This window comes from Cygnus atratus, chromosome 6 (genome assembly GCF_013377495.2).
Source record: "Cygnus atratus isolate AKBS03 ecotype Queensland, Australia chromosome 6, CAtr_DNAZoo_HiC_assembly, whole genome shotgun sequence".
Classification (NCBI taxonomy): domain Eukaryota; kingdom Metazoa; phylum Chordata; class Aves; order Anseriformes; family Anatidae; genus Cygnus; species Cygnus atratus.
The window spans coordinates 8,771,582-8,785,060 of NC_066367.1; the positions used below are offsets into that span (position 1 = coordinate 8,771,582).

The 13,479-nt window shown below is 42.0% G+C and overlaps 1 protein-coding gene across 1 annotated transcript in view; it reads right to left on the reverse strand.

The window, feature by feature from the left end:
• ABCA12 (ATP binding cassette subfamily A member 12) overlaps positions 1-13,479 on the reverse strand; it is an 84,419-nt gene that overhangs the window by 37,599 nt on the left and 33,341 nt on the right. The window contains exons 8-20 of the mRNA XM_050711645.1: positions 13,335-13,450; positions 12,533-12,639; positions 11,201-11,454; positions 10,971-11,083; positions 10,375-10,499; positions 9,457-9,630; positions 8,290-8,454; positions 7,285-7,486; positions 6,597-6,736; positions 5,924-6,043; positions 4,698-4,788; positions 3,146-3,325; positions 1,390-1,696 (exon numbers count right to left, since the gene is read on the reverse strand). Coding sequence (XP_050567602.1) covers positions 1,390-1,696; positions 3,146-3,325; positions 4,698-4,788; positions 5,924-6,043; positions 6,597-6,736; positions 7,285-7,486; positions 8,290-8,454; positions 9,457-9,630; positions 10,375-10,499; positions 10,971-11,083; positions 11,201-11,454; positions 12,533-12,639; positions 13,335-13,450 — 2,094 coding nt within the window. The remainder of the gene's footprint in view (positions 1-1,389; positions 1,697-3,145; positions 3,326-4,697; positions 4,789-5,923; positions 6,044-6,596; positions 6,737-7,284; positions 7,487-8,289; positions 8,455-9,456; positions 9,631-10,374; positions 10,500-10,970; positions 11,084-11,200; positions 11,455-12,532; positions 12,640-13,334; positions 13,451-13,479) is intronic.

A 13,479-nucleotide genomic window follows, 5' to 3' on the forward strand; every position in this document is an offset into this window, starting at 1 on the left:
CAAAGGCAAGCTGTTTTTTCAGCAGCCCAAGAACAAGCAAAGAAACAGATAACACTGTAGTAAGTGCCCGCAGCAGCCAGTTAATCATTGTGCAAAACTATCTCACAGCAATAATCCACATGTTTGCTGCAAGAAGTTGAGGCTTGGTTTGAATGTTCCCTGCCTGCATACTGGCAGGCACTTCGCATGCATTTACCCTAAGGAGGGATGGTAAGTTCCCAGCTCGCAGAAGACAGGCTGACACAGGAGGTTAGGGGCTCTGCTATAGCTCCTAGGTCATCTTTTAGCTCATGCAGTCGAGATGCAGAGCTCCAAAGTTCAGTTTGTAAACTTGGTCCACAGGAGACCCTCGTGTCTGTGTGAATTGCCTGCCCAACCTACCAATATTATCTGCTGAACATCCTTCAGTGCTTTCTGAGCGACATGAAATCCCTTCCCTGTGTGTTTTCCACTCAGCCTGGCCACCAGCTGTGGACAGGGGAATAACTTTGAGGATGTACCATGTTGCCAGCTTCCCAATGCCGACCAAAATTGCCTTGCCAGAGGGGCAGGTCCTCAGCTGTGAGAAATTGGCTTCTCTCTATTGCATTTGGCAGAGAGATGGTTTATATTAGCTGCAGATCTGGCTCAAGACGAGTGGAAAGGAAGGCGATCCAAAACTTTTTGATCTACTTTACCATTCAGAACTTATTCTGGTCCGCACACGGTTCATGCTGCACTGCTCTGTATAACAGGCTGTTAACCCTGACAACTCGGCACATCAAAAGCTTTTCTCTCCTCCCTCATTACTGCGGCGATGAATGGTACAATTTCATCTTCCTTCTTACCCTTCTTAAAGCATCTGTGAGAGAGGCACCTGGATTGAGAACTATTCACTGTACGCTGAATGTTAGCTGGAATCAGTGGAATGAATAACAAATAGCACAGCTGGATGGCAATCTGTAGGAACAAAGCTCATAAACCTAGGGGCTCTTTTTGCCCAATAAATACGTTTTCTAAGTTCTGCCGCACTGTCTGCACGTAAACACCTGCAGAACAAGCCAACACTCCTATTTAACCCAAGTCCTGCCGACCCCTGACTCAGCTCCACCTTTTGAAGTAAAACAAGCACAGCAAATTTTACCTGCTGTAAAACCTGTAGTTACCATGACAATTCAGGTACATACAGAGCACCGAAAGCAAAAGATTGGGCAAACTAAACAGAGGCCATTTATGCTAGGGTCCAAAATCTCCCCTTTTGTTCAGACCCTTGAAAAATCACAACACAAAATCATTTCTACCCCATGTGAAGAGGTGTTAAGGAGACCAGCACAGCTGGTGAAGCCGACTCCACCAGTCAGACAAGAAGAGCTTACACAAACCAGGAAGATAAAAGTCCCACAAACTTACATATCCTTATTGTAGCAGGGGTAAGGCATGGCCTGGACTTGAACAGCTATTTCCTCCAGCTTCTTGCCAGTCTGTAACTGAATGACGGCTCTTTCAATGCTGTCCTGGATATAGATAAATGCCCGGCTGTAGATCTGGCTCTGCGAGGTGGAGTTGTGTGGTCCCACAGTCCAGATGCGCTCCCTTATCCTGTTGGTCGTTTGTGTAATCCTGCTGCTCATCCTGATGGTGTAGTTGAGCACAGGAGGGAGGGCCAATGCCCCACCGACGGGGCTGCTCCAGCTTGAAGGCAGCTTGAAAATGATACCTTGGAACAGAAAGGGAAGGGTTTTCCTTCAGTCAGGGTTGATAGCATGGGAGCAGTACACACATATGTAGGAACTCCTCATTTTTATAAGCCTTTTCTACATTACAGTCCATCATTTCATTTCTTTGCTGCACAAATATTGCTCAGATGGGCAGGCTGCTTATGGTCACTATCAAGAGTTTGGAAGTGGAAAGCAAACATCACTGCAGCTCCTCCTAGCTTCCAAATGTGACCGATGATTCCAGGTGCTAAATACACCCCAAAGGCTTCAAGTCTTCTTCCACTGAGTATTTAAAAATTAAAGGCTCTCAGAATAACCAGCTGTGTTTGGAAAAATCTTGCTGTTAATACAGACTGTCACAGATCTAGCGGGTATGTCTCTTAGCGCATGCATCTCTCGTGAACATGCCCAAATGTACTCCATCACCAGAGCTCACGTAGTGATGCTGTAACACAAACCTCAGGAGTGCGGCATTGACAATGGTTCATGGACATATTTTTGTGCACATAGAAACTCCTGCATAGCTGAAAAATATCTGGGAACATAAAAGCTTTGCAAATTTCTGTTAGGAAATGGAATACCAGAAACAGTTTGACAGACGGGAGTTTTTTTCTCTTTAAAATGTCTATTTGATATATAGGCCATTACCATGTTTTTTCTCTCCAGAATACTTTGGCTGATTATTCTGTATATGAAACATGCAATGGAAAGGAAGGCAAACATAGAGGAAACTCCTTTTATGGGATTAGACAAGTGTTATTGGGGCCTGAAGTACAAAGAATAGAAAAAGTTTCTATCTACACCTAAATTATGAGGAACAAGACCCAACAGGTCATGGAACTTATGAGTTAATCCTAATTAAGGAGACATTAATGCATTCTTGAAGAATTAAGACATGTTTGTATCATTCAAATGGATAAGTTTTTATTCCCCGCTTTCCTCCCTACGGTCTGATCTGAAGCTGCAATCCAATCCCACAAATGTAAAAGGTGTGACTGAGAAGACCCATTATAATAATGAAGTGCTGGACTGGAACATCTCAAGATCTTTACTATCTTCTAATAAATTGAACTATATCATATTTTTTTCAATCAAAGCATCTTTTCCCTCTGGAGGCCTGAGAGAAGGAAACTCTGGCATGAAGATCTCCTAAGGGCAGCAAAACTTATTTCAATTAACCAAGAGAAAACACCAGATGACCAAAGGCTTTCTTTTTAAAGACGACAGAGGTACAAGAAAAGAGAACATATAAACAGGATGGTGTAAAACACTACCATAAGGAGGTCTGAATGTGCAGAACCCATAGCTCTAGGTGAAAATCGATGGCTGTGCTGTGGAAGCTGTGACCACAACAATCACTGGTGGAAAGCCAACCCATGTAGGCTGGACTCCCATCCTGTACCAGGCTAACTTCAACTGACAGCAGTACTTGAGACTCTGTTACATACTTGCAAAAAGTTCGTTCTTTAGAAAGAGCTCTTTTGCCATCCTTTCCAATTCTTCTAAGCTTTTGACTGCCCGAATGCGATTAAATGAGACGCAGGAAGACACATTTACAGCAAGAGTAGCTAATGTGTTCAACTGATCGACAATGTCAGAGTTGTTCTGTAACTCCAGCCGAATGTCATCTGTAAAACAAACAAACAAACAAAAAAAAAACAAAAAACCAGTAGCATCAGTACATATAGCAAAAAAATAAAAATAAAAATCCATCAAACCATTCTGCTATTTATACCAACAATGACACCAGAAAGGAAGAAAAGACATCATACTAAACACAAAGTGTAAAACACATTTCTGCACTTCGCAGTGCAATGAAGGCATGTTGTTGACCCAATTTTTATGTTAATCATTTGTAATATGTTCGTGAGCTTGCCTTTGGGAGGATGCCAGCGCTGTGATGTGACAGCCATCCCAAATCAGAAGTTGCCACTAACCTGCTGGGTTTCTAGACTTGCATGTGATGCTCACCATTCATTCCACATCTCATGGTTTTTGATGTAATCAACACATCTGCTGAGCTGCTGTCTCAGGGGAGAATGGGCTCTATCCAAGCACATCAAGAAAAGTTATGTCTGTTGTGCTGATGTGTGTACTAAACCTGATAATGAAGTTTAATAACGATGCTGCTGTTGCCTGGCTGTTTTAAAAGGTGAATGCATAATGTGGTGTAACTAATATGGAACAGCTGCTGCAGGCATGATGATTTTATGGGGAGTTCAGACAGGAGATGCTACTCATGAAATAGCACAGGGGTCATCACGAACAGCGTGTTCACATCATTCAGACTTTAACAGACTAAAACCACTCTTGGCTTACGATAACTTTTGCTGGCATAAACCAGATATACGTTGAGATGTATGCACGCACCGAAAATGTGCATAGGGGCAATAAGACCAGCTTGGAGGGGGGCTACAATCACCATACTGCACACTAAGAAGGGATACAACCACCAGTGCTGTTAGCTGATGATTACCACTGTGCAGATCAGCACCTCTCACCTTGAAGGACTATGCAAGACCATCAGGGAACAGCAAATGCCATCAGGGCATCTTTTGTAATGATGCCTCTGGCTTCACCAGCCTGTGCTCCTTTATTGGGTCCTTTCCTTTTTTGCTCCAGAAAACTTTCAAGCTGAACACTAATGCAATGTGAGTGAGCTCTCCACATTTCCCATCTGAATCCCAGGTAGCTCGTTTGAAGTGATAATTATGGCTAAATAGTGTCCTCCAGTGGCCACAATCAGCTGCAGAGATTCCCATCCTACTATTCCTTCAGCACTCATGAGAAACATCTCTTCGTACAAGCCCTTTGCTTTCTAAGAGTCTTTTCCCACAGACAGACTTCAAGAGTTTTGAATCATGGCTGAGATTGCCTCACACTAAAGTGTCTGATACTGGCCACGGAAGAGCAGAACTGGAGAATGACTGAAGTTTGGTGACTCTGCAGCTTCCGGACCTGAAGTACAAGTAGGAGGGCAGCACATATGGAACAACTTACCCAGCTCATTTATTTGACTCAGCAGTTCAACTGCATCCAAATCCACCATCAGCTTGATAAAAACCTGCACAAAAGGATTCTGCAGGGCATTCTGTCAACAAGCAAAGAGAAAAAGCATTAGTTTGACCACAAACCCCGCGAGCTTATTTAGCGTATTGCTGAAATACAACAGACCAGCTGCCTTCATTAATGTTTGTTCAACCCTCTCCTACTCCTTTCTTGACCTTCCATTCTTCATTCTCTGTTTCAGGATGGGGAAATGTCAGCAATGAAAAAAAGAAAACTAATGTTACTTGGAGTCAACAGAAGATGCCTTTTGACTCTCCACCAGGCACTAGACTCCCACGGAAAAATCTTGGATACTCTTTGTTTAACCTGAGGCTTAAAAGTGCAGTAAATTTCACTTCCGTCTGTTCAAGTCCTGTGAACACAGCCATTACACAATGGGTACGGTCCAAAATTTAGCTTGGAGATTGGCTGTAGGATTTTTATTTGGCTGAATAGTTCATTGTTCCACCAGCAAGTGCAGTCAGCAGAGAATATTTCATTTCACTTCTGCATAATCCACTCTGGATTTTCTCTGCGTACTATAGAAATTACAATGATTTTCAGTCACTGAAATTATCTTTGAATGCTTTAGGGTTCCAGAGATCTCATTTTCATAGTTTTTAAGAAAAGGAGACAATTTCTACTGTAGCAAATGTGAAGCAAGTATGCGAAGCATTGCAGCCTACTGCTTTCTGCAGCCAACCAAGGCTAGGCTCCTTAGGAGGGGAAAAAGAAATTTTATTTACATTCACTGAGGTACAAAGACATCTCCTAGCTCTTATGTGTGTACCAAAGCTACATGTTTATTATAGATACTGTTTCATTTTCTGAAAAAGTCATTTCTTGCCTGGTCTTGGCTGGCTGGATCACTCCATCGAGCAGAAAGTTAATTTACAAACTGAAGAGCATTCCCTGCTCATCTTAGCCCTCCAGCAGCCCTCAGCATGGCCAGTGTCAGGGAGCATACTACAGACATATTTCAGAAAGAGGATTTGCATGGAAAGGTGTGCCAGCAGTATTTCTGTTAGGGGAACAGGCAGAAAGGCACAGAAGCTGTGAAGCCAAGGGCAGAAGCCTGAGCCCAGGTGTCCCCGAGGTCACTCCAACCCCAATTTATTTCAGCGAAGAAACCCATCCTCCCTCCTGTGAGAGAGACAGGGCAGGGTAAGATCTCATACCTTGATCATTGGAACTGTCTCATTTAACTTAGTCAGTGAATTCATGATGGCAGGAGACTTGTCCAGCCATTCCTGAGACTTCAGGGCTAGATCAGCCATCTGCTTTAAGGTGGCATTAGACTATAAAAAAAGCACACAACAACATATAAGGATCCACTTACTAATTACCTGAAAGCTTTTAAAAAATAAGTAAACTGCTAAGACTAAATTAGGTTTCTTTAGGGTTTTCCTTAGCACCTTGTCACTGTCTGGCAAAATGCCCCTTTAAGTAATTACTTAAAAATATGGCCTCATAGCTGACATTTGGAGCATGCCTTGGGTGTCAGCTTTCCTTCTATCAGTGGCCTGCTTGCCACACGTAGTGGTGAGCATTTGTCCTGGAAGACATCTCTGTTACTTGCTGAAAATATGGAGGTGAAACTTCATAAATTGAAAGCCTTAAAATAATTGTACTATTGAAAGTAGAACAACATGATTTTTTTTGGAGGTAACATTCATTTCAAGATGAAAGATGACTCATATGACCAGCAATAGAGCTATGAAAAAAATCTGACTAATATTGCAAACAGACAGAAAACAGACTTCTGCTTCCCAAATAAACCAGTCCGTGCTAGACACAAATTAAAATCCTTTTGAGTGGGCATATCCTGATGTACTGTAAACAGAGCCATACCTTTCCCATGATTGCTCGAGTTTCTGGGGTATCTGGAGTATAAAGGATCTTCCCAAACACCATTGGTTTTAGAAAAGACCAAATTAAAGCTCCAGTTGGGGTCTTGACCAGATCCAGGTAAAAGGACAAACAAAATGGTGCTGTAAGCGCAGAAAAACAAATGAGTTGCACAGAGCACAAGTAGACCAGACATGAGAAAGCTTGGTCCGATTTGTTGCTGTGTCCAGCAAATGACTTCAGGGCTCTCTTTGCTGACTGATAATAATGGGTTTGACAAAAGCAATCCACCCCCAAAATCTCCTGTTGCTGAACTCAAGGCATCAAGAGTCTCCTCGTTCGAGCCAGGACTCTGTGCCTGAAGGTTAAATGCAGTTTTGTGAACTCAGAGGAGCTAATAATGTCAGCGCAGTCAGAAAAACTACGTATCAAGAAAAAGCAGTGACCTGTCAAGTCCTAGAACCATCCCATCAACAACTGGGAAATAGGACAGTATCAAGCACTGCTGGGCTATGCTGGCTGTTTGTCTTTTAACATTTATGAAAATAAGCCACCGATAATTAGGGTGGAGCAGATCTTCAACTAACATAAATCACGAGCCCTCCGGAGACATCAAGCTCAGTGATGGATCTCTCTAAACATTAGAGTTTGGCTTTGAAATGTATTTGACTTACAGAAAAGTCAGACTTACTGGAATCATGAGGAATCCCGTATTTCCTCATCATCTGTTGGACATGGGCATCCTCTACAGAAGAACCGTTTCTTACAGGGTCTCCAAAATCAGGAAGCAAGGACTCAAAAAACAAGGGTGTGATATCCTGGTTGCAGAGAACTTTTGACATGGATTTAAATGTGCCACGCGTTATCTTAAAGTCATTTGATTTAAATAATGCCTGTAGAAGAGGAAAAAAAAAACGCCCAAACAAATAAATCCTGCCTGTTAAAAACATCTTATTCTGGAGAGGAAAAAGAGGTAATAGAAGGAAAGGATTAAACATTCTTATACTGATTTCTTGGAAGAAGTTTATCTCTACAAAATGAGGGGCTTTCGCCGGAAATCAAGATTTTATGGCTAATGTCATTTCAAGGCATGAGACTCAATGTGAGAATCACCTACAACACGTGCAACAAGGGTGCCTGGTGCCATATATACAAGACTATGGAATAGAAAGGGATGGGATCCAGTGGTGGATGTTAGTGCAACCCAAAGTTACTGCAGCTGTTGCAACAGGACTGGGTTTGTACTGAATGTTTTGGGTAGCCTTGAGGCTACAAGCATGATCTAATGCACACCAAAGCTGGAGTGAATTTTTGCTGCTCACATAAATGGTTTTGAATAGCCTTCAGTGGGCAGTTCTCCAGCTGTTTTCACACACTGACCACTTCCAGTGCATCTGTGTATTTTGTTGGAAGTCTATTCCCCTTCAAGAGGGTTGTTCATCCCTTGCACTTCTGTTCCTAGTGTCACCCCCCCCTCCAACCACACTGGACACCAGGCTGTCTCAGTGCTCCAAATCTAAGCACTCCCATTCAGGCAACATGTCAGTTTGATAGAGATTAGTTTTATGGCATCACTGTTTTAAAAGAGAAACAGTAAGCCAAGATTGAATGCACCTTCAGCTTCTACAATAAAAAATTCCTATGAAAACTGGTGCAATGGTGTTTTACCTCCCAAGCATATGCAGACTACACATACCTTACTCAGTGACATCCTTCTAGACTGGCGGAGCTTTTTCAGTGAATGAATAGCTTGCAACAGTGGATCAACGTCAGACTCAACCTGGTGTCTGTAATATTTCATCTTTGTCAAAATGCCTAACATCTTGTCCACAGGTTTCTGAAGTTCCTTAGGGAATAACATCTGCAAGAGGCAGGAAGGAAATCAATTATGATTAGCAGGAATCTGTGTGCATGTGTATGCACGCACCCATGATCTTCTCTTAATCCCAAAATGGAGACTGTGGGATGCTCAATACTGTTAAGGGATTTAGGGAGCACAGGTCCCATGGGAACTGAATGAGATTAGCATTCCTAAATCCACAAATGGTTTTGCAACCCCCTCCCGTGACTATTACATATTCTAAAAGGTGCATGTTTCCAAATACCTACAGTTGGGAAATGTGCTAGATGTTGGCTGGGATATAATTTGAGAGGTGGCCTTTCATACAACAGAGACATCAAACACTACAGGTGAATTTTGACCTACGACAAATTAATTGGCATTCTCATTTAGTAACTTCTGTTCCACTCAGGATCATTTCTAACCTGCTTTGGCAGGGGGGCTGGACCCGATGATCTTTCGAGGTCCCTTCCAACCCCTTCAATTCTGTGATTCTGTGATTTCTGTAGTGTTTTAAAATGTGTATTCAATCCACACTTCTCAGTGAACAGTATTTTGACTTGCTGTTTATATACATGTATGTGGGGGATATTTGAATCGTTTAATAACTTGGCAGTGACACCTAGATTGGGAAAATATATTTTACAGGATGTTTTTCAGGGCTTCCATTTTCAAGGGATAGAAAAAATTTAGCCTGGTGTCTTGTTTTTGGGAATCCTGAACTCAGCTGGGAATGTTCAAGAGGCTGTGACAGCACATAAACAATACTAGCTGATAGGGAGGCATTCGGAGCAGCTCTAGTGCCTCTAAATGAGGTTTGCGGGTTTACACCAGCTGGGATCTTCATTTATATCTACACTGTCACAGCATGGATACGCAATAAAAATTACTGCATGAGAAAAGCCTGATCTTTGGCTTGTGTAAATCAGCATTGCTCCTGGCCACTGCAATGATATTTTATGACCTTTCAGCCACTACATGCAGCAAAGACTATAGAAAGCACTCTACAAATCCAGCACTAACCTTGTATAAGAAATTATAAACGTCTAAGTGTTGTAACAGGGTGACCCCCAGGATGTACATCTCACGAGTCCTCTCTGACACAGAGAGATTGCAGAACTCCTCTGCTACGGTTTGCAGCTGTGGGTCGGAAGGACGGGTGCTACAGGACTCCAGCTGGAGGATCTGAGAAATGAGCTGTGTTTGCAGAAAGGAAGAAAAGATTTGTCAAGGAGTAGACTGCTCACTCCAGTATGCATGGTTTAATCTTGCCTTGCTGCTGTTCTTTCCACAATGTCATATTTCAGCCCTGAGAACCAGAATATGCCTACCTACTACTCCCACTCCAAGGGACAAATCCTAAAGATTGTGTTTTACTGCCTAGCTTGCAGAGCAGTAAAAGCTTTTGTGGCTTCAGTTTCCCACTGACTGATGCATGTGAAGACTAAAAAAGACTGCGCTCTTCGGGGTTCACTCCAGACAAGACGGTTGGGAAGGGGAAAAGCATCTGGAGCTCTGCTTGCACAGGAGGCTGAAGAAGGCAAGCTCATCTCTCCTTATGGGAGGCTATTTTTGGACCCCTGACTGCTCTCATGAATCCTCGTTAGAACTGTGCTTTTCCATCTGGACTACAACAACTCCTCAGCACTGAGGACCCCACCAAGGATCTCACTTGTCCTCATTAGGCTGTTACAGCGAACTGTGCCCTCGCTGCAGATCAGAGCAATCACTCACCAGGCAGCGTGTGGCTGTTACCAGCTACTGGTGACAGCCAAAAAGACCATATGGCTCTCAGTCTCAAATGGCTAAACTGATGTTAGTGACATCCTACTGCATTTCTGGTGGCTGTTTTGATCTATGTCCCTTGTCTATCCCTGTGGGACTGTCTACTTCTCTCTGTGCTGTCAACAGGATCTCTCACTACAATGACAGCAAACTTACGTGACTGCTGTTTTCTGGGAGAGATGTTTCCAGAAGAGCATCAATACTGGCTGTGGACATTCCTGTCATGTTTTTGAGATCCGCTTTGAGCTGGTCCACATTTTTAAAGACATCCCTTAACTTTTCTGTAAAGGAAATCAAAAAAAAGTTGATGTAACAGCTTTCTTCAGATAGATAGTAATCTCAAGCACACAGAGAACTTTATTTTTGGTAAAGGATGGAAGTGCTGCATATCATTGTTGATTAAAAACCCCAAACCTTGCAAAAGAGTCATATTTCCTAGGTTCCACAGTCTGAATTCCACTATGAGATAAAGTTGGCAGGTTTAGGGATAGCAAAGTTTGCCCAAATACTAAGACTTTGGACTTTCAGCATGTCAGATTTTCAGGCAGTGCAGAAAAAAATGTTGGTCTAGCACTGGCTCTGGAATTACCCTAGACAAAAGGATCCCAAGAACAGTGGTACATGGTGTATGGTTATTTCAGCAATACCACTTCTTCCTGGCAGCTAAACATATCTTGGGATTTTCAGCAGAAGTTATGATACCATGGATGATGTTCACAAACCAACATTGTAAAGAAAATACAGGAAACTACCTTGTTTGCTGGCATCTGTTAAATTCTCAGTGATGTTCAACATGGAATTCAAAGTTTTAATATACTGAGGAATCTCTTGAAAGAAAGCAATTTCTGGTATGTTTTCTTGAAACCTAAATTGGAAAAACAAAACAACCACAAATTTGGGAATATGAGAAGAAGGCAGGAAGACATTTTATCACTTCATAAATAGAATACTATAGCAACCTAACTCAGAGGAAGAGCCTCACCACTTTATTTGTGTCTGGACATTTGTGGCATCCCCAACCAGTACATTCTGAAGCTCCTGGGAGATCCTTCTGCCATTCAGTACGTTGGTCACAACTTGACTGCTCAGTTCAATAGCACTGATGAGCTGCTCATGAGATTGACTCTGTTCACACAGTTCTCCAAAGCTAACATTAGGGAGATGGCAAATATGCTGTATTGACTTAAAGCTCTCGTAGTCACAAAGAAGTGTTGTCAGATCCCGGAGGCGAGTTATCTTCAAAGGAAAATTTGAAAAGGAAGACAAATGCACAAACACCATTTAGATGACAGAATTATAAAAGGTACGTTTTAAAGAGTCTAGCTGGTCCTTCACATTTTTCTTTAGGATTATTTTTTTTTTAATATCTATTTTTAATTCCTTCAGTAGGTCTCAAATAGAAAAGCTCACAACCAACAATCCTGCATGAATCGGTAGCAGACCTGGCTTTATAACATTGCACAGGATCTAATAAACCCTGCAAGCCTCAGCGTATCATTCCCCTTGCCCAACACACATATGCAGCAATATCCCATTTGGGCTCACCTGTTGAGCAATTCATCTTCCCAGAGACCAAAGAAATGTACATTTTGCAATAGGTTAAGCTATTTGGACACCAGTTGGTCATCCCTACAGCAACAGATGAAAAGGAGTTGGCTAGAAGTAATGACTTCTGCTTCTGCCAGTTTGCTGTGTGAAATTACAAACCTTTGCCTACTGTTCCATCATGGGTTTCCCTCTTGTCTGACATCAATCTTTACATTATCAGTCATGCCAAGAACTGCTGTCTGTTTTGTGCCTATACCTGTTACTCAGAGGCTCATTAAATTATTTTTACAGATTTAATAAGCAGCAGCAGCATGACAAACTTTTTTTTTTTAAAATATTTTTTTAAATTCTACTTCTCTGCATGAGAGAAATAGAATGAAGAGCGTACATGCTATGGTGCAGGCGTGTATAAATGGTGTAAGAAGCAAATGAGACACTGCTAAATCCAAAGGTGGTGAGGGAAATCCATGAATCAATATTGCTTAGGGTCTTAGTCTCAGAAAGCTCTACTGTGTTGTGAGGCAGGACACCTCTACCTTCTCAGAAAACTGTGTATATACTGGGTAGAGACTGGTACAGGAACAAGTTGATCAGCCCAGATCAGTGTTGACCTTTAAATACAGGCAGACAACAGTGTTTCAGTCATAGCTTTTATCAGATTCTCTTAAGACACTTTTTTTCCCATATGCTGTTTTCCAAAATCTCCATTGCACATTCATGTATCACTGTGGGATGTCCTTCAAGTGAGCATTTTAAGCAGACTCACTTTTAGCTTCAGGAGCTCTGGTATGGATGAATGTTTCTCAGGGGTATTATTTTGCATTAAATAGTTCTTTTTCAGATGAATTTGCTTCAAGAGCAGTGTGATGTTTTCTGTGGGAAGAAGAAAACAAAAGTTACTCAAAACAAAAGCACCAGACTTGTAAAAACTTCACAGATGGGAATACTGCCACTTTTACTCCAAGGCCTGCTGAGCATTGCTATTTTCCATCAGATTTGTATGGCTCAGGACCTCTGAAATCACTGTCTAAGGCATGGATTGTAACATGCTGATCCAGTCTTGGTAGGTGCTCAGCTCTTAAAGAAATCCATCCCCACGCTACAAACAGGACTTCTGGCAGTGAGCTTCAGAGCCCACTTGGTATCTCCCTTCTGTCAGCAGATAAACCTCTCAGGTCTTACAATAAGCACATACCATGAATATCTACTTGAAATATCATGTTAACTCTCAAAATAACTGCTGTCATCTTAAGGGTACATAAAGCTGTGAAGGGAATATAGGTTTCTATTTGTAAGGATTCATTATCTGAGTGTCAGCAACCTGTCATCACGTAGAGAATAGTACAAGTGCCTTTTGGATATCGTTGGATGGAAAACTTATACCCACAACGTGACATAACTCAAACAAAGAGGAGTCTGGCTTCCTGAGGTCTCACAGCTGCAGTTAATTGCCAGCAGATGAAAACATGTAGCACCATTCCTTCCCACCATTAGACAAAACACTTTGAAAAGACAGGCACAAACATATTGCAGCTGAGGTCCCACAACATTAATGAAATCATGATTACCTGTCAATTTGCTGTCTTCAACTTCAGTGGCATTTATTAAACACATCAGGTAAGGGTTATAGCTGTTATTCACTGTCACTTGTAAGATGGTTTTTTCAAATTCTAAAAACAGAAATCTGAAAAATAAGACAGGAGTTTAAATCAG